At 39.2% G+C, this 20478-nt stretch overlaps 2 protein-coding genes across 2 annotated transcripts; one reads left to right on the forward strand and one right to left on the reverse strand.

Annotated features, from left to right (window-relative positions):
* Positions 1 to 5730: 5730 nt before the first annotated feature.
* On the forward strand, positions 5731 to 6648 carry LOC308660094 (olfactory receptor 5M5-like; the record flags this gene model as incomplete). The annotated part of the gene is made up of 1 exon (XM_081314312.1): positions 5731 to 6648. One exon carries the CDS (start codon positions 5731 to 5733, stop codon positions 6646 to 6648), a length of 918 nt encoding a protein of 305 aa, XP_081170438.1.
* A 9235-nt stretch (positions 6649 to 15883) lies between these two features.
* On the reverse strand, positions 15884 to 16819 carry LOC308660263 (olfactory receptor 5V1-like; the record flags this gene model as incomplete). The annotated part of the gene is made up of 1 exon (XM_081314519.1): positions 15884 to 16819. The coding sequence occupies one exon, from the start codon at positions 16817 to 16819 to the stop codon at positions 15884 to 15886; it is 936 nt and encodes a 311-aa protein (XP_081170645.1).
* Positions 16820 to 20478: the final 3659 nt, after the last annotated feature.

The raw sequence follows: 20478 nt of genomic DNA on the forward strand, positions 1-20478 counted from the left end.
GCACAAGATATACAGTATAGATCAGGGGTCGGCAACCTCGGCTCTTTTATGACTCGTGGATTTCAACTCCCAGAATTCCTGAGCCAGCTATGCTGGCTCAGGAATTCTGGGAGTTGAAGTCCACGAGTCATAAAAGAGCCGAGGTTGCCGACCCCTGGTATAGATAGTCCTCAGCTGTCAACAGTTCATTTAGTGACTGTTCAAAGTTACAACAGCATTGAAAAAAATGACTTATGACCATTTTTCAATTTACGAACATTGCAGCAACCCCTGGTCATGTGATCAAAATTGGGATTCTTGGCAACTGGTTCATATTTATGACGGTTGCAGTGTCCCAGGATCATGTGATCAGCTTTTGCAATCCTTCAGACAAGCAAAGTCAACAGGGAAGCCTGATTTACTTAATCACCGTGTTACTAACTTAGCAACTGCAGTGATTCACTTAACAGCCGTGGCAAGAAATGTCGTAAAATGGGGCAAAACTCACTTAACAAATGTCTCACTTAGCAACATAAATTTTGGGCTCAATTGTGGTTGTAAATCGAGGACTGACTACCTGTAATTTATATTCCATAAACAAATTGTCATTCTTTCTGTTCAACAGAATTCTTTCTGTTATGTACATTTAGAATGTACCTTTCTAAACAAGTTATTTGAATCTTATGCTATTTTTAATGAATTTATTCTATATAGGATAATACACAGGAGGAATACATAATGTTGTCAAGATTTATTGCTGTCTTCCAGTTTCATCTCTTAAATGAATATAAATGGAATATATTTATATATATTTATTTCTCCAAAAACAGGACGTGACCTTCTCTTATTTGCCATGACTGTCATGTATGACTGCTTATTTGGAAAGCTTGCTTTGAATTGTGAAAGCTCTGTGATGCTTTCCCATTCTGTAATCATATATGCTGACTGCAAAAATTATTGCAACTCCCAGTTTTCTAACATGTCAGGATGGCAAAAGGCAAAAAGCAAGGAAAAAAGGAGAGACATAATAGATAAAACTATGTCCCAATCACATGGAAAAGAGTAATCATGGTCTTTCAAGTCACAGTGCTTTGGAGCAGACCTTTGCTTACAAAAAAAGTCCTATATTAAATGAGATATTAACTTATTATTGCAATGCATAGATTCCTTCCAAATGAAGCACTGGGAAGTGTTAAAGCTTATCTCTAAATCAAAATATCTGCCATATTGGATTACTTGGCTATTCTGTATTTTTATAAGCACGTGAAAAAAATCTATTTAAATAGATTTTCCATAAATGTTACTCAATTCTTCATAAGAAAACACAAACATTCCACTTATTTATCATAGTGACATTTCCGAGCAGACTACTCTTTCTATCCACCCGTCTAGTAATTCTCTTCACAGTGCACTGTTTGCAGTAATCTAGAATTTTTTAGTATGCATAATCAAGAATATCCAGGGCAACAGATAACAAAGCATCTTTTTTTACTCTTTTGTAAAGACCATCCTTCCACCAAATTGCCTCAACCCATATTCGCATAGGCTGGGACAGAACAGTGGGCCAGATTCAAGTGGCAGGCAGAGGCACAGGTACAGGGGAGAAGGCACATGATCTAGCCCACCAGGTGTGCCACCCAGCTGGCCAGCCACCTGCCACACCCAGCTGCAGCAGGCACAGGCAAGCAAAGATGTATGGTGGGGCCCTCTTGGCACCTGCCATGCAACTTGGTCCTCCAGCTCTACTGCACACACGGGATGAGCCTCCCACCCACCACCACAACCTCGACAGCCCCAGCAAATGGAAAGGGTGGGGAGCTCCCCATCCCCAAGAGTCAGCCAGGACTCCCCTCCCCACTCTGCTTGAGCCCAGCCCTGGAGCTGCCCCTTGTGTGGCCGGTCACCCCCGGAAAGCAGAGCTGGCCTGGATTGTGGGGTCTCAGCCACTGGGAGCTTGAGGGCCAGGCCAGATGCCTGCCTCCCTGCCACCCATGGTCCCGGGCAGCCCACACTGAGAGGGATGGTGAGGCTTCTCTGATGGACCAGGCCCTGGTGCCTGCCCTGGTCCCATTTCCCTCTGTTAGAGACCCCCCAAACCCCCTCCACAGCCGTACCTGGCCCCCCAAGGGTACCCCCCAATGCAAGCAACATCGAGCCAGCCACGCCTACCCAGGCAGCCATGCCCACCCAACCACACCCACTTGGCCTCCTAAGGACAACCACAATGCTAATGTGGCCCTCAATGAAATCATGTTTGACACCCCTGCTGTATAGCATAGGTGTCCAACTTCTTGGCTTGCCTGGGCCTTAATAAATGAAGAGTGAAGGTCTTGGGCCACATACAAAATATATAATATAGTATCACTTTAAAAAATGACTAAAAAGCACATAATAATGTTAAAAGTTGTGGAACTACATTATTAGCTGTCCAGAGCTTCATGTGGCCTGCAGGCTATGGATTGGAGAAGCCTGGTGTATAGGATCTGGTCTTCTCCAAAAGATGTAACTTTCAGCTGTTGTTCATCTTCCTGCACTTTATCTGCCCTTCTTCATTAATTAGGCAGCTGCCCTTCTATGGCTCCTAAGAGAATCAAAGGTAAAACTTTTGTGTGCAGAAAGATTCATTCCTTGAACTTTAGATCCTAGTAAAGGCAGTTGTCAACAGCAAATGATATGTGAAAAGAGAACAAGGAACAATGTTTGCTTCTGAACATCTTGACATCTCAGAAAGTACAGCTCTAGCATAATGGGGTCAAAACAAGGTTAAAAAGTATTTCCTGATATTCAATTTTTCATGTTCAGGGAGGTTTTTTGTACAGAATAGTATTTAATGAGATCAGTTATCTCTGTCAGTGTCTGTATTCTGTGCACTAATGTGCAGCCCAAATGGAGGCAGCTGCTGTTTTATTGAGCTAGGCAGAGATCTTTCAAAAATAAGTCAGACACAGGAGAACTTCATCATAGGTTCCACTTAGTAGGAAAATGGTGTCTGGCTCTTTTCTGTTTCCATTTTTCCTCCAGTCACTGCTTGTTAGTAAACATGCTTAACCACTATCAAGGGAGAAAATCATTAAGCCAACTGCAATACTGTATACTGTGCTTCAAGGCTACATTGGAGTAATCAGGTAGGCTCTTAAGAGCATTTTTAAAATACATATACTGTTGCTGCTTTCTACCACTGATTTGCTCATTTTTATATTTCATATTACATGAACTATGAAATCAACTTACTCCAGCTTCAGAATTATATATATAGGTAGTGTTTAAATTATCAGAAAGTTAAAAAAGCTGCAATAATTCAGGAATTTTTAATAATACTAGCAAAAGCAAAAATTAACATTTAGTGATGACTCTTTTGTACATTTTAGTACAAAAGTAGTACATTTTTAGTACATTTTAGTACAAAAGGTCAATTTTACTTTTTTATTTTTTTCAAACAGCCATCAGTATATGCCTACACCCTTCCGTCAGAACATTTGGAGGAAAAACAAAACCTGTCTGCTCATTGTTTCACAGGTGAATTGGTAAAAACATTTTGGTCCTGGAGGGCAGCAATCAATGTCAAGGTAAAGAAGGCCTTCTGTCTTTCCTTCAAACTTTCCCAGCATTAGAGCCTTCTCTACGCAACCTGGTCTTTGTATAAGATTGTATCCAGAATACAATAATTTGAGACTGGTCATCTGTGCCTTACGTGAGAATTGTTGATTAATTTGTTGATTCATTGGGTGGGGTTTTTTTTTTGGCTGTCCATGGCATTCTCAGTCTTCCAATACCAAAATTAAAGTATCAAATATTCTGCTTATCCTGTTTCTTCAAAGTCCAACTTTCATTCCATACAATGTCACAGAGAATAATATGGCTTGTAGTATTGTGTAGGAATATGCTGTTTCCCTGAAAATAAGACCAGGTCTTATTTTTATTTATTTTTTGCCTCCAAAAGAGGCACCAGGTGTTATTTTAAGGGGAGGGTGTCTTTTCCACTCACCTCTGGCACCAACAGCCTCTCCTAGCAGGCCCACTTCTTCTGTGGCCAGCTTCATTCCACAGCTAAGAATGGATCTCGGGCCTGCATTTCACAGTCAGGCCTTTCTGGAAGGCCTCTGCAGCCACTAAGCTAGCAATGGATTCAATCCATAGCTCAGTTCTTGGCTGCAGTGGCCTTCTGGAAAGGCCTTGACTGCAAAATGCAGTCGGAGAAGAAGTGGGCTGGCAAGGAGAGGCCTGGCTGCAAGGTAAGTGGGTGCAGGGCATGTAGGCAGCTCCACCTCCCCCCCCCCCCCCGGTCCTCATTTGATTTTTAGGTCTGTGCCTTGCCCCAAAACTAGGGTTTATTTTTTGGGTAGGGCTTAAATTAGGCCCACCCCCAAAAATCAAGCTACAGCTTATTTTCGGGGTAGGTCTTTTTAACCTACCTACCACTGTAGGTAGGTATTATATTGTAGGCATATTCTTTTCCAAAGCTTTCAGGATGCTCTACCAAGTGCTAGACTGCATTTTAATGCTTGGCTGTTAGTTTACTGTTGATGGGTGATCCTAAAAGGCAGAAGCTATTCACCAATATTTTCACTGCCAGTTCTAATATTTGTTCTACCGACTGCAAATGTAAATGGTATAATTAAAAAATTGTTAAAATATGAGTGTCGATTGTTTCCAAAATGACTATGAGAATTAACGTGTGTGGAGGCTGTGTCTCTGCCTGAAAATTGAAATAATTATTATTCCTTATACCACAGGTCTGCAACCCGCGGCTCTGGAGCCGCATGCGGCTCTTTTAGCCATCTCCTGCGCCTCCCAGTCCTCTGCCATGTGCAGTCCAAAAAAAAAAAGTGGGACTAAAAAAGTTCAAACAATCAATTCAAATATGCAGGGTAGGTGCATATCTTGCCTTGGCTCCACTCTTCAGTCAAACCCTGTTCTGCGCATGTACGCACATGTGCACACATTTTTTGCGGCTCCCAGTTTTTCCTTTTGTGAGGGAACCGGTTCCGAGTGGCTCTTTCACTGTTTCAGGTTGCTGACCCCTGCCTTATACAAAAGAAAGATAGAAAGAATGGATGCAAGTACTATAGACAAGTGTATTAAATATGCCTTGGAAAGTGTTAACAGAAGTCTAATTGAAAGGGTACAAGAAAGGATAATGAACAAGATTTTGGAAGTGCAATATGACTACACTGGGACAAGATTGTACCAGCCAAATGTTTTCTTTTCAGTTTTCAATTCAAAAGAGTATGAATATATGAAAAGAATTTTATTTGATTTAGAGAAATTGTATTATTTGTTTTTATATCCTGCCTTTATTATTTTACAAATAACTCAAAGCATCAAACATATTCAACACATGTTCATCCTCCAATTTTCCCTACAACAACACTGTGAGGTGAGTTGGGTTGAGAGAGAGTGACTGGCCCAAAGTCACCAGCTGGCTTTCACGGCTAAGGCAGAACTAGAACTCACAGTCTCCTGGTTTCTAGACTGGTACCGTACCTTAACCACTAGACCAAACTGGCTCTCAAATTCAATAATAAAGTGAGTGAGCTTGAATATGAAACTTCGGTGAAGCATATTTAAACCATCCTCATCTTCTTAGTGTTATTCCCACAGGTTCAAGGTCCACTTTTCAGATCAACAAACATTAAATATTTATTTTAAAATAATCCAGTAAACATGAAAAGTGAATGAACAACAATATAGTAATCTTGATTTCTTCTTCCTTTCTTCAAACCCTTGGCAGGAAAAAAAAAGCAGGACTATATGACTGGACAAAATCAGACCCAGGTGACGGATTTCATCTTTTCAGGATTCACAGATCATCCAGAATTACAAGTCGTTCTCTTTAATATATTCTTGATTATTTATATCATCACACTGAGTGCAAATCTAGGGATGATCCTGTTGATCAAGATAGATCCCCAGCTACATACTCCAATGTACTTCTTTCTCAGCCATTTGGCCTTTCTGGATGCCAGCTATTCTTCAATAACAGATTTTTTAGCTAACAAGAAAACCATTTCATGGGCTGGGTGTCTTATACAATTTTTTATGTTTGAGGCGTTGGTGACCACTGAATTGTTTTTGCTATCAGTCATGGCATATGATCGATATGTGGCCATTTGCCATCCATTGCTTTATTCCAGAATTATGTCCAAAAAGTGCTGTGTTTCCTTGGTAGTTGGTGTCTATAGCTATGGATTTGTGAACTCCATAATCCAGACAGCATTAACATTCCAGTTATCCTTCTGTGGTCCAAATTTAATTAACCACTTTTACTGCAATGACCCACCACTTCTAGCTTTATCCTGCTCTGACACTCAGACAAAAGAAATCCAGCTTTTTGCCTTGAGTACAATCAATTTAACTGGGTCCCTCTTCACAGTCATCATCTCCTATATCTATATTCTGGACTCCATATTTAGAAAACATTCTACTAGCAGAAGACGCAAAGCCTTCTCTACCTGTGCCTCCCACCTGACTGCTATTGTGATTTTCTATGGCACCCTCTTCTTCATGTATGTGCAGCCAAGCTCTTCTCATTCTCTGAATTATGACAAAATAATTTCTGTGTTTTATGCTGTTGTGATCCCCATGCTGAACCCCCTTATCTATGTTTTAAGAAACAAAGAAGTTAAAGGAGCCTGGAGAAGAATGAAGGTTAAGAAATTGTTTTTATAATATGACATGTAATCAACAACTTTATTGATTAGCCCTTGGGCCACATCAAAGTGCAAAGCTCCAGCACAAATTGTTACCAAAATTTGATAAAAGCAATTTAAAATGGAATTTGATAAAATATAATTTAAAATGGAACCAGAATAAAATATGATTTAAAATGAAATGGTAATAAAATACAATCTAAAATGAAAGTGTAATAATGTACAATAATTTAAGATATAGATAAAATATGATAAAATTATATCTTGGAGTCATCCTTGCAATCTACCCCAATCAGCCCCACATATGCAGATCTCAACTGGACCATTTTGTTTAGGTACTGTGCTATGTTAAATGTTATTTTCAAGTTCTGGCCAGACATAAGGTAAGTTGCTTTGATATGGGGATCCCAATGGGTCATTCGTTTGGTATATAGACCAAGATACCTGTCTCTCACCCTCTTATACAGGCAACAGTCAAATAGGATGTGAGCCAGGTCTACTACTTCTGCTGCTCCGCAAATGCAGAGACGTTCATTATAGGGTATAGCATGAAATCTCCCATATCTGACCATTGTGTCAAGCTGTTCAAATCTCGCTCGCGTAAATATCTCCCTAAGATGTTTTGGGAGTTGTGACTTCAAATAACTGTCTACTAGAAAAGTACATTTGTATTTACTCAGCCATTTCAAGTTACCCACCTTACCAAGGATAGCTATATCAGTTTGTGCTTCTATATCCTTAATTCTTTGGGCAACTCTTTTATTTATTGAAAAGTTTTACAGTACATTTTATTTATAACAAAACAAAACAAAACCCCTCCCAACCCCCTCCCCTCTTCTCAACCCTCCCCAACACTTCCCTCCCTCCCCCTCCCCCCTCCCCGACTTCCCAGAGCTAAATACAAGGTATAAAAGTAAAAATAATCATAATCTACCATATGCAAACAACAATAAACTGTTAAATCTATTGCACTTTAACTCTTATAAATTGACTACAAGCAACATAAATATCACATCAGTACTTATTCAAATGCTAAATGAAACTTTTTAGTCCCATATTTATTCTGAATGTAATCAATCCATTTTTTCCACTCCACAATATATCTCTGTTGCGAATGGTCTTTCAAATACGCTGAGATCTTTGCCATTTCCGCCAGGTTGGAAACTTTTAAAGTCCATTCTTCTATAGTCGGCAGTTCTTCCTTCTTCCAATATTGCCCTACTAAAAGTCTTGCTGCCGTAATTAAATTCAACATCAACTTAGTGTCCACACCAGTAGTATCAGTAATAATGCCCAGTAAAAACAATTGCGGACAAAACTTTATCCTTTTCTTAAATATCTTCTGCATATTCCACCAAATTTTAATCCAAAATGCTTTAACCTTCTTACAGGTCCACCATATATGAAAATACGTTGCATCTTCACCACCACACCTTCCAACATTTAGGCTGGCAGTTCGGATACATACTTGCTAATTTTTTAGGATCTAAATGCCACCTATAAAACATTTTATAAAAGTTCTCTCTTAAATTTTGAGCTTGCGTAAATTTTACATTTCTTACCCAAATCTTTTCCCAAGTATCCATTGTAATGACTTCTTGAAAATTCTGAGCCCACTTTATCATACAATCTTTAACAAGTTCTGTCTCTGAATCAATGTCTATCAGTGCAACTCTTTTTTTTAATTGTTCTCCTGTTACACAAGAGACAGAAGGCCACAGCTTCTTACAAAATTTGTTAGTTTGGTGATCCAGAAGATTTGTGATTGTAGTTTTATTTGCTTTAGTAGGCATAACTTGGGGAGTCTATCAGTCTCCATTTCATTAACTTTGTACCAGTAGTTATAAGCTCTAATTTTAAATAATGCATGAATTGTATGAATTCCCAATTCAGCTCTAACTGCTGCAGCAGATGTTCTTGGATCTACACCCAAAATACATCTCAAATGCTGGGACTGTGTTTGTTCTAGGACTGTGGTTGAGTAGAGACCCCAAATTTCTGCTCCATACAAGAGCATTGTGGTAACCTTAGCCTTGATTAATGGGGCTAGGGACCCTGGGTAACTATGGTTCTTTAGTTTGAGCAGTAAATTCAAATGGGCTTTTGCTCTAAATGTACTCCATTGATGATGGCAGGCCCAAGATCCAGTCTTGGAAAAAGTTACACCAAAATATACAAAGGTGTTAATTTGTTCAGTTGGTTCACCATCTAATTGCCACTTATGTCTCTGATGGTTTCTTCCAAACACCATTATTTTTTATTTAGATTTGCTGATTGGGGAGTTATCCTGGCAATAAGAGCTGAATCTACTTAATAGCCTACGTAATCCTACTTGTGAGTATGATAATAAAATCATATCTTCAGCATAAAGCAAGCTGTTACAATAAGTATTTAGGATCATCGGCATGTGTACCCAGGCAAGTCATTGATGTATAAATTAAATAATTATGGGGCCAGTATACACCCTTGCCTTATCCCTTTATTTGTGTGAAGGGCCCCATTAACCCCATAGCGCACCCTCAAACAGGTACTTGTGTAAAGGGCTTTAATCAAAGCCAGGAGTCTGGGTTCTATTTTAAGAGATGTCAGTTTACTCCATAGTACTTCTCTATTTACCATATCAAATGCTGCTGTAAGGTCTATGAAAGCAGCAAACAGGGTTCTCCTCTTATAGGCATATTTGGCAATTAGATGGTTCAAGACAAAGCAGTTATCAATAGTAGATCTGTTTTGTCTAAAACCTGCTTGTTCTTCTGTGAGGATGTTGTTTTCCTCTACCCAGATTTCTATTCTGTTCAAAAGGTACCTAGCATATATTTTTGCTACAATGTCAATCAGGCTGATGGGCCTGTAGTTACTAGGATCCTTTTTATTCCCATTTTATATACGGGGACAACTATTGCCATCTTCCACCCGTCTGGTATATGGCAGGTGTTATTTATGTGTGTAAAAAGACCTGCTAATACAGGGCCCCACCAATTGGGAAATTTCTTAAATAATTCTGTTGGTAAAAAATTCTCACCTGGGGCTTTATTGCTCTATAAGCTTTTAATGATGGACTGTATCTCCTTTTCTGAGACTGGTGGCCAAGGGGGGGAGTTCTAGGGTTTACTAAATCACTGTTTAAAAATAGTTTCTTTACCAGTTCGGTGGGACCAAACAAGCACTGATAATAATTCTCCCAGTCTGCAGCAGAGATTGGTATGTCGAACGCAAATCTCCATTCCTTCAGGATACCTGCTTTGTTGTTGTTGTTAGCTGCGAAGTCGTGTCCGACCCATCGCGACCCTATGGACAACGTTCCTCCAGGCCTTCCTGTCCTCTACCATCTTCTGGAGTCCATTTAAGCTCACGCCTACTGCTTCAGTGACTCCATTCCCAAAATAATACTGAGTTATGACTTCTGGCAACCAACTCGAGTTCTGACCAGATTGAAATGGCAAAACATTTTTCTTTAATGTTATTGTTTTTTTATATTCCCTTCTTGTGTGCAGCATCTTAGCTTGTATATGGGCAGTAGGATTCCTCTGGGCATGCCTCATGGCTGCCTTCAATTTCTTTTTCAGTCACTGGCAATCAGGATCAAACCAGCGAGGTCTACCCACTTGGGCTCTTTTTGTAGTAGGTTTAGCTCTTAGGTTTTTTTCCAGTATATTACAGAGATTAGAGAATGCATTGAAGGCTGACATCCAGTCAGTAGTAGATGACTGGATTGATCTAGCCCACTTAGTAGCATTCTCTGTTTTAAGGCATTCTAATATTGCCTTAGTATCAACTTTGGCCCAAATTAACCTTTTATTTTGGGTCACCTCTACCTTTTTGGTGAGCCATCTGTCAGCCATGTTATATGGTCTTAAATCTGAGCTGCCTCGCAATGTCACGCTTATAGGCTGATGGTTGCTATTGTCGCTAAGGTGTACTGTGACCTCCGAAAAGAGGTCAGCCTTATCTCTAGACACACAAAAGAGATCCAGTACGCTACCTGAATTGGCCGAGTGGTATGTATAAGGGTATGTGTAATTCTTATCCTTACCCCCCAAAATTTGGAGGTTACTCTTAAAAATTAAGGAGACTAGGAGCAGGCCAGCGGCATTACTTTTACAGTCTCTCGAGAGCCACTGAGGATGGTTATCAAAGAACTCCCCTGGGATTCCCTTCTTCTGGGCAAGCTCATACAGAGAGGGACCCAGCCTAGCATTCAGATCTCCTAGTAATACCACTATGGACTGAGGGTACAGTACAGATATATCTTCTAGGATAACTTCCAAGCCCATCTAGTATTCGGAATTATAGTGCTGGGATGTGCTTGGAGGAATATACACATTTACCAATATTAACTCAAACTGGTCATATTCAAAATTGACATCTAGGAAGTACGGATACTTATCTTCGTTATATAATTTCTCCCCCTACCATTGCAACTCTTGCTTTATAAGAATGCATAGCCCACCAGAGTGTCTCCCTTTGTTCTTTGTTTTTTGGGCTGGGGAGGCCCATCCCTGAAAGCCTGGCAGTTGTACTTGTTCATCCTCTTCAGTTAACCAGGTTTCTTGAAAGGCTATTACGTCAAATCTAGAGAGGAAGCTCATTAGTCCACTATCAACCATCCCTTTCCAGCCAGCTACATTCCAGGTCATCAACTGTATGGGGTTCTCGGAGGCAAGGTGGTCTGGCTTGGTTGATTGGCTAGATGGTAAAAATGCCAGATGTCAACTTGACATTGGAGCCAGGTTGATATCATCTATGCTTCCCATATAAACACAGTTCTTGTGAGGTTTGATATTTCTCCTTGTGGGTTGCAGGACTTGTTGTTGCTCCTCTATATCTCCGTTGCCAGTGTGCCTCTGCTCTTGCTCCAAGAGTGACTTTTTTCCAATGGGCAGGTACTCTGGCTTAAGTCTATAAATGTAGATTTATGTCCATTTTTGGAGGGGTGTAGCTGAGGATTCATCTTGTGAAAAGATGTTGTGGGAACTTCTAAATCAAATGAGGATGGAAGCTGGGTTATATCCTTAGTGTTTGTCAGCTTAGGGGGCACAGTATGATGAAGCCCTTTGTCTTTCAGTTGTTTCTCAGAGGCTGAATCAGTCAGTGCAGCTACCCCATTGTCAGCCTGTATGACAGTACCTTTTTTACTATTGAGGTAAAGGCAGATTGTTGATTAAATATATTGTCACAAGGGTGCGTGATTAGTGGAGCCAAATTATCTAGAGGCTTTGCTGTAGATTAAGTTGTTGTCAGTGCCTCTTTTAGGTCATCCAACCTTTGAATGATATTAACTTGCTCAGGTTCCAGCAATACACTGAATAGGTCAATCAGCATTTCCTCTGGCACATCCTCAGCAGTTCCTGCAGCTGTGGGTAACACAGTTTGTATATTGCTCCTTTGCCTTTTCAGGGTCAGTTCAGTAGCAGCAGCCTCAGGCTTAGTAGTGTGAGGGCTGTTGCAGCCTGGATTTAAAGTGACGGTTCCCTCTTGGTGACGCTGTTTCAGGAGCGGGCACACTTTGTCTGAGCAAAAGACCCTTATTGGACATATTGAAAAGGTGCTCAGAAAGGGCTTCATTCTGAAGAGCATGGAGGGAATTGTGGGCTACTTGAACGATAGAAGAATTCTCATACATTGCATTCTTGCTGGCAGCCACTCTGCATGTAGTAGATCTATCAGAGTGAATTCACAGTGAAGCAGCTGGCTCAGGGACAGCCTAACAGCTTCTCTATTACTCCAATGCCCTCTATTTACTCTCTTGTCATAAATTTGCAAAGTAACCTGGTTAGTTTGCAGACTGTAGTTATATTGGTCATCTCTTAGGCCTTTGCCTGATTGAGTGTTTTCTCCGTGGGTGTTCAAATTTTTGGAAGGAAGACAAGGTCCTTCTCTACTTTCATTTTCTGAATTAGCCATCCCTTGTCTATCCATGGTTGTCCTCCCAAGTCCTTCTACAGTATTTGGGTGGCTCCTAACAAACTTTGCGAAAGATTCTTTCAGGCAGTCGACCTTATTTATGACAATTGACAAAAGATCATGAACCACTCAACAGATCATGAACTAGATAAAATGCAACAGATTAAAATTACAAAATCAATAATGGAAATGAGCCAAACTTAAAAAAAACAGTAATAATAAATCAACATGTCCTAAGATGGATGTCTATAAAATGTATAAAAATCAAGCTAGGATTTAAAGCACAGTGTAATAAAAATGTCTTTAAATGGTAGCATTCAGTCAGTCATCCAATTTATATGGCCAGCCATCTAACCAAGAAACTGGGGTGACAAAAAAAATGCAAACAAAAATAATTACATTAAAACAGAAACCATTGAGGTGCAATAAAAACACAAACCATGGGACATACGCACCCATGCTAGAGCTTCCAAATTCACTCATTTGTTTTCTTAAGATTATTAAAGATGGAGCTTTACAGATCTTTGTGGGTTAAGAATTCCAAGGTGTGGGCACTGCTGCAGAGAAAGCCTATCATCTCATCCATGGGTCCTCCTCAATTCAGATGTGTTGTGGGGGTGGTGGTGATTCTTAACAGGTTTTCCTAGGAATTTTTTTCTGAAGAGGCAGATTCAATAGTTGCAAGTAGAACTGAATGTAACATGGTGCTGTCTTACAGGACTTCATTGGTTGTTACCAGTACTTTGAGTCGGGTCTTGAAGACTAGTGGGATCCAATGCAGTGGTTTCAGGAAAGGTGTTATCCTGCCATGGCAGGGTTGACTCACCATTAATCTTGCAGCTGCATTCTAAACCAGATGGTTTCCAGGTGGTCTCCAAAGCCTGCCCTACTTAGATTTCATTACATCCAAGTGATGCTCAAAGCATGAATGATCAATCTTGACCACGTTGGACCAAAGAGGTTATAACTGCCATAGAAACCCTAGCCACAGTTTCCATGAAGACCCCTAACTCATGTCCCAAGTCCTTTGTGGGGCACAATATTTCTGGATGTTTCCTGATGAGTGACTTGGTTTGGATGCATTTAATTGGGATTCTTTTTTATCTGATAGACATTGGTTCAAGCCATTTTCAGTTTGGTAATGCATACCTGAGACATTGGGTAGCATACAAATAAAATAAATAAACAAATCTCATCCTACACAACAGATGACCCCCTTCATTGCTTTCATACAGCATGATGAGAAAGAGCATGGAGGAGAGCATTCTCTCTCTCTCTCTCTCTCTCTCTCTCTCTCTCTCTCTCTCTCTCTCTCTCTCTCTCTCTCTCTCTCTCTCTCTCTCTCTCTCTCTCTCTCTCTTCATCCCTAACCTGACAAATTTCATCCACTAGAGTGACTGGCATCATTTCTATTCCATGACTGGATCTCAAAATAATTAAATTTCTCAAAGTTGAAATTAAGTTTTCTTCACTTTCCCAACAACTGTCCAGAAAAAGTGGAATGGTGATTCCTTGATTTGCTGGTTGAAAAACTGATTGAATACAGGATAGAAGAAAACCTTGTAATGTAATAATAAGGAGGAGGGATAATTAGTTTATTTGTAACTGCTGCAAAAATTGAAAATAACATTTTTACATTTCTTTTTACTTAACTGCTTTTTACACTTTTAAAATACCTTTTCTAATTTCTCTTTATATATGTTAATTTTATCTTTTATTTATGTAAATAAATGTGTATGTGTATGTACAGTATATATAAAACAGAGTTTGAATAAAGTAGAATGTAGCTTATTTTAATTTGTGTCTCCTCCCCAACCTCTTCCCTTCTCTCTCTCTCTCTCTCTCTCCAGTTCCAGAACCAAAAGTAACTCAGGCAGAGACTTGCTCAATAACATTGTTTGCATTCTCTTATTTCGTTATGATATCTTCTCTATTTCAAGCTCTACAGAAGACAATCGCAGGTGGTCAGTGAGGAAATAAGGAATGAAAAAAACTGGAATCTGGAGATTTCAGCACAGTAGCAATTTCTGTAATCCAAGCTCTCTAACATGAGAAGCACATTAATCTCAGTTAATAATTTTCTCACCAAAATGTTAGGTTAGGATGGAATAGATGCAGTGGTGGGATTCAGCCAGTTCAAACCAGTTTGGCAGAACCGGTAATTAATTTTTTGTTGCCCAGGCCCACTATGGACTTCCGGAAATGGCATCCACACAGAGAATCAGTTGTTCACATATTTGAATTTCAACACTGAATAGCTGTTAATACTCCCATTCAAAATCAGAATTTTTGCTAGGTTGAAGAGGAATATTGACATATAATGAGAATCTATGCTTATCTCACTTTCATGTAGTTCATAATATTCTTTAAAAAGGAAGACAAAAAAGGAAAGTGCATTAAGCTATCAAGCGGTTCTTATTTAAATTCCAAAAGTTGGTAGAAGAATGCCATGGTGCCATAAACATTACAACAAACATTTATTCTGAATGAAAAAAAAATCACATTTATCAGAGATTAAAATTGCCTCCTTTTTACTAGAGTGGAGTTGGAACCTCACCTACAAGTGAAAATGTCAGGATAACAGAGTTGGAATGTTGCAACATTACATTATAAGTACAGTTACATCACAGTTCTAATGTCTATGGTATGGATAGTTCCAAAAGAAAAGAAAAAGCCTTTAGCTCCCCCCCCCTCCTTATAGATTTTTTTTTTCTTCCTTTCAATCATGTCTGATCCTCAGCAATTCCTTGGACAAGTCCCTATAATTTTCTTGGCAAGGTTTTTCAAAACTGATTTGGCATTGCCTCCTTCCTTTTGCTGAGAGAAAGTAACTAGCCCAAGGCCACTGTGCTAGCTTTATGCCTAAGGCAGGGCTACAATTCACAGTTTTCCACAGTTTTCTACCCTGATGCCTTAATCCCCACACCAAACTGGTTCTCTCCTTATAGATACCAAAATAGAAATACTGTCAGCCTTATGGGACAAACCATCACAACTAGATGAGTTAATTCTAAGTACATTAACAAAATCTTGCAACTCTGAAAGTACATTTCTCCCCCTCCCACTCCATTTCTTTAACAATCCAAGAAATTAAGGAGTGCCCCATCTAAGCTTCTTGCCCTATCCAGCTGTAGGCTTTGTTGTCTCTTATCTGACCATTGTCTTGACAGCTCTCTTTGCCCAATTTCCCAAGGTCTTTTCTGCATACCATTACAAATATTGAACAAAAGCAGGCAATCCTAATGTTTACCTAGGCTCCTTACAGTGGCAGTATGGCTAGATCAGAAAAAGAAAAGCCAATGCTTTAAATACATAAGAGATTTTGGTCATTAAAGAAAGAAAGGAGATGTTTATGAAAACCTTTTCAGATTGAAGACTTTGTTCAAAGCTTTCTTAACTTCCTTATTTCTCAGACTGTAGATCATAGGGTTCAGCATGGGAGTGATTATCCCATATAGCATGGAAATTATTCTGCCCTGTTTGCCTGAATAAGAAGAAGTGGGACGGGCATAGGTAGCAATGGTGGCCCCATAGAAAAGACATACAACAGTCAAATGAGAACCACAGGTAGAGAAGGCTTTGTGCCTCCCCTCAGTGGAAGGCATGCGCAAGATGGTAGAAATTATGTAGATGTAAGAGATCAGGGTGATCAGAAAAGCCCCACTACCAATAATACCAGCAACTAATAAATGAACAACTTCAATCAGATAAGTAGAAGAGCAAGAGAGAGCCATCACAGGTTGAAGATCACAGAAATATTGGTTGAGTTTCTTAGAGCCACAGAAAGACAATCTAAAGATCAGTATGGTATGAATCATAGAATTAATTAAGCCCAATAGCCAAATCATAGCCGTCATTTGAATACACCGCCGTTTATTCATTATATTAGCATAATGCAAAGGACTACATATTGCCACATAGCGGTCATAAGCCATCACTGCAAGCAAGAAGATTTCAGTGCCCAACACATCAAGCAAGAAAAAGAGTTGCATCACGCAGCCCACAAATGATATTTTCTTGTTCTTTGACAAGAATATCTGGAGCATCTTTGGTACAATGACCGTTGGACAAAGGATGTCCATCAGTGATAAATTACTTAGAAAGAAGTACATTGGAGTTTGGAGGTGAGCATCTGTTCCTATTGCCATGAGAATAGCCCCATTCCCTGCCAGGGTGGTCAAGTAGATCAGCAGAATCACCACAAACAGAACAGTCTGCGCTTCAGGGAGATCAGACAGTTCAGTCACGTAGAAGTCCATCAACACAGTTGTGTTGCTTCTCTCCATCTTTCTGACAATCAGATTGATCAACAGGAGCACCTGAAACAAGACAATGCAAAAGAGGTTTGCTAAAAGAATATACATTTTGGGATTTTAGAGTATAGCGGAGATGCAGACTATCACCTACATTTTTTCCATGTACATCTGCATACTACCGAGGGTGGTTGGAAATGGGATGTTGGGAAGAGGTCCACCGTGGAAAAGGAAACTACATCAGTAGACAGATAGTGTCTCTTTCTCTTGGTAACTAGGGCTAATGATCAGTGTTAAACTTTGGAGGCTTTAGTGGTGCAGATCCATCATCCCTCCATGGTCAATGATAAAGCATGAAAGAGATTGGAAATCATCGCAAGTTCTTCACTCTCTTGCTGTCATTTCCTTTTTCCTTTTCTGTATTTACTTAGATTATAAAAATCACCATAAACAGTTAGTGTCATATAAATATTAATACAGGAAGAAGAGATGAAGAGCAAATCATTATTATAACATTGTGTTTAAAAGAGGCTTTAGTCACTATCTAAATTAACAACACAGTGTCAATACTGATAAAAATAACAGTAAGGTATAAACTATGAATTTAATATTTGACTGCAAATATTCAACTTTTAAATCCATCAAATGCATATTCTTAATTCAGATTTAGTTCAGGAATATATAAGAGAGTCAAATTGCTGCAACAGATTATCTTAGAATTGCTCTTGTTATTCTATAAGGTATTTATCAGAAGGGGTAGATTAGTTTTTATGTAACTCCTACTAGTCTAAGATTTGCAAATGACATGCCTTAAATTAGACCTCCCCATTCTGCAGTTTGAGGTTAAACATTAGGAAATCAAAATGTGCTTAGCTTATTAGTTGACTGTCAGAGCTGTGCATAAAATCTACTCCCTTCTGACATTGACTCAGGACAAGTGATTCATTAAAGAATAGGACTGCAGACAAACTAGACCTCCTGATCTTCATCTGTTGGCCTCCAGATGGATTGGGCTGCAGTCCCTATATTTCCCCATATGTCCATAAGGAAAGTCCTGCACATCAAGAGGGCACCAGAACATGGAAGATGACATTAGATAATGTCTAATGACATAAAATTATTCTTCCAATAATGTGAAATTGCTTGCCTTTCTTGTTTCTCCTGTCTGTATCAACACAGTAACCACAGCATGAAGAATTTCTGTGAAGTCAAGCAAAATACACCCACAGCTTCTCAGGCATCAAATTAACAATTTTCGTTTCAATCATCAAATTAAAGCATTCACTACCTCTTCCTCTTTAAGAAATGCAAATGGCAGCATCAAGACAAAGAGTCTGTTTAGGGACTCCAAGGTCTCCAAGGAATTAGGTACCAGTTGGATTTGCATCTCATTGGAACAGAAGTGCACTTGGCATTTTTTTTTGTTTGAAATACAACTGCATCAAACTAGGAAAAGTGACTTTACACTCCTATTAATCTGTAAAAAGTATGTTAAAAAAAGGGACTTCTTGCCAGGAAAGCACAAATAAGGTTCATTCTCCAAGCTTGTGGGTTGGTTTCCAAACATTTCATTACCAGACTAAGTAACACTTTCAGTAGAGTTTAGGGGATGTCAGTCAATTTTCTTCTGTTTATAAGGGCTTCATGTGGTTAGTAGGTCTTGTGATGGGTCAGGTGTGGGTGTGTCAAGTGAGGGTCTTGTAATGGACCTTGTGATGGGACAGGTGTGAGTCATCAATGAAAGTCATGTGGTCTTGTGATGGGGAGGTTGACTGAGGGTTGGTGCTGTGCAATTGATTTGGATTCTGAGGGGTTTGTAGACTGGTTGTAGGTCAATGTGTCTGTGGAGTTGCTTGTGGAGTGCCAGGCTTCAATGAACTCATGAGTATGGTGGGTGGTAGAATGGCCAATGATTTTTGCTCCAATTGAATTGGTGCTGTCTGGTCTCAGTGTGGGTAGAGATTAAGGATTTGGGATCGTGGCATTCATGGATCCTGGTTTTTAATTGATGTGATGTTTGTCCCACATAGAATTGGTCACAAAATCCATCACAAGACCATCACATGACAAAGCCACACCTGACCCATCAGAAGACCTACTGATCACATGAAGCCCTTATAAACAAAAAACACTGACACTGACATCCCCTAAACTCCACTGAAGATGTTACCTAGCCTGGTAATGAAATGTTCATTACCACAAGCTCAGAGAATGATCTTTCACCTTCATCCTACACCCGAGCTACATATATTCACTACTATTGCAAAAAGTATAAATAATGTTGGATTGTTCATGATATTCATCTGCCATTTACAGTAACTCAAAGAACTAGATTTATTCAAGGAAACTTTGTACTTTTTTGTTACTGTTTGGAAGGAGGTCTGTTCAAATGTTTATGTCCATTATGCAGCTCTAATCCATATCAAGCATTTTCTGTGTATGCGTGACAATTTCTGTATATAGGTTTTTAAATCTACAGTTGTGAACAGGGCACAAATGTGATAAAATCAGATCTTACCTATTATTTTCATATCCCAATCTCTTGTTTTCAAAGGCAATCATACCTTTTTCATGGTAAACCAGAGTTTTGATATTGGTGATCATTATAACAGAAAGACAATGATGTTTTGAGCTATTATCCTGTGGCTTGCACAATTGCAATTTCTGCTATGCCGTCTAAATGGATAAAGACTGGCACTTCTCATCACATCCCAGTATTCAGATAATCTATTTCTGCTTTTCTTGATTTTTTAAAAAAATCTCCGGCTTATTTTGTATTTATCCATTCAGTTTTTTTATAGGGGATATTGGTATTTATGGGCCAAACAGCCCAAATCATCTTACAGGGTAGCTTTGTCTAGACTCTAGCAAAATAGGATGAGGGGGGACTATTGACACTGTTTTCAGCTCCTACAGGAGATGTTGAAAACAAATCTAAAAAATAAGTGTGACGTTTTCTGTTTGTTTCTTTGTTTGTTTTTGAATGAGTTGAAACTGCTACGAGTGTGGTCAGCACCATTCCCTGTCAGAGTGGTCAGATAGGACAGCAAAATCATCACAAATGGAGAAAAATGCACTGTAGGCAGATTGTCTCTACAGAAGACAATCACAGGTGGACAGTGAGGAAATAACTAATAAAAAAACTGGAATTGGGACATTTCAATATAATAGCTGAGTTCTATAATCCACTTAATCCAGGTTCTCAAACATGAGAGGCACATTAATCTGAGTTAATTAATAACCTTTTCACCAACAGTATTAGGCTGGGATAGAATAGATGTTAATCTATCCATTCAAAATCAGAATTCTTGAGGGGCTAAAGAAGAGTATTAACATATAATGAGAACTTATTCTCCTCACTTTCGTGTAGTTCACAATATTCTTAGAAAATTAAGACAGGAGATGAAAGTGCATTAAGTTAAAAGCTCTTGTTATTTAAATTCCAAAAGTTAGTAAAAGAATACCTTGGATTCATAAACATCACAACAAACATTTATTTTATTTTATTTTATTTTATTTGGGGGGAACACATTTATTCCAGATTAAAATTGCCTTCATTTCAACAGAGGGCAATTGGAACCTCACCTACAAGTGAGAATATCAGTTAGGATAACAGAATTGGACTGTTTCAACATTGCATTGCAAGTACAGTTACATCACAATTTCATGCATTCTAATATCAAAAGCATGGA

This window comes from Vipera berus (genome assembly GCF_964194415.1).
Source record: "Vipera berus genome assembly, chromosome: 1".
NCBI classification, from domain to species: Eukaryota; Metazoa; Chordata; class Lepidosauria; order Squamata; family Viperidae; genus Vipera; species Vipera berus.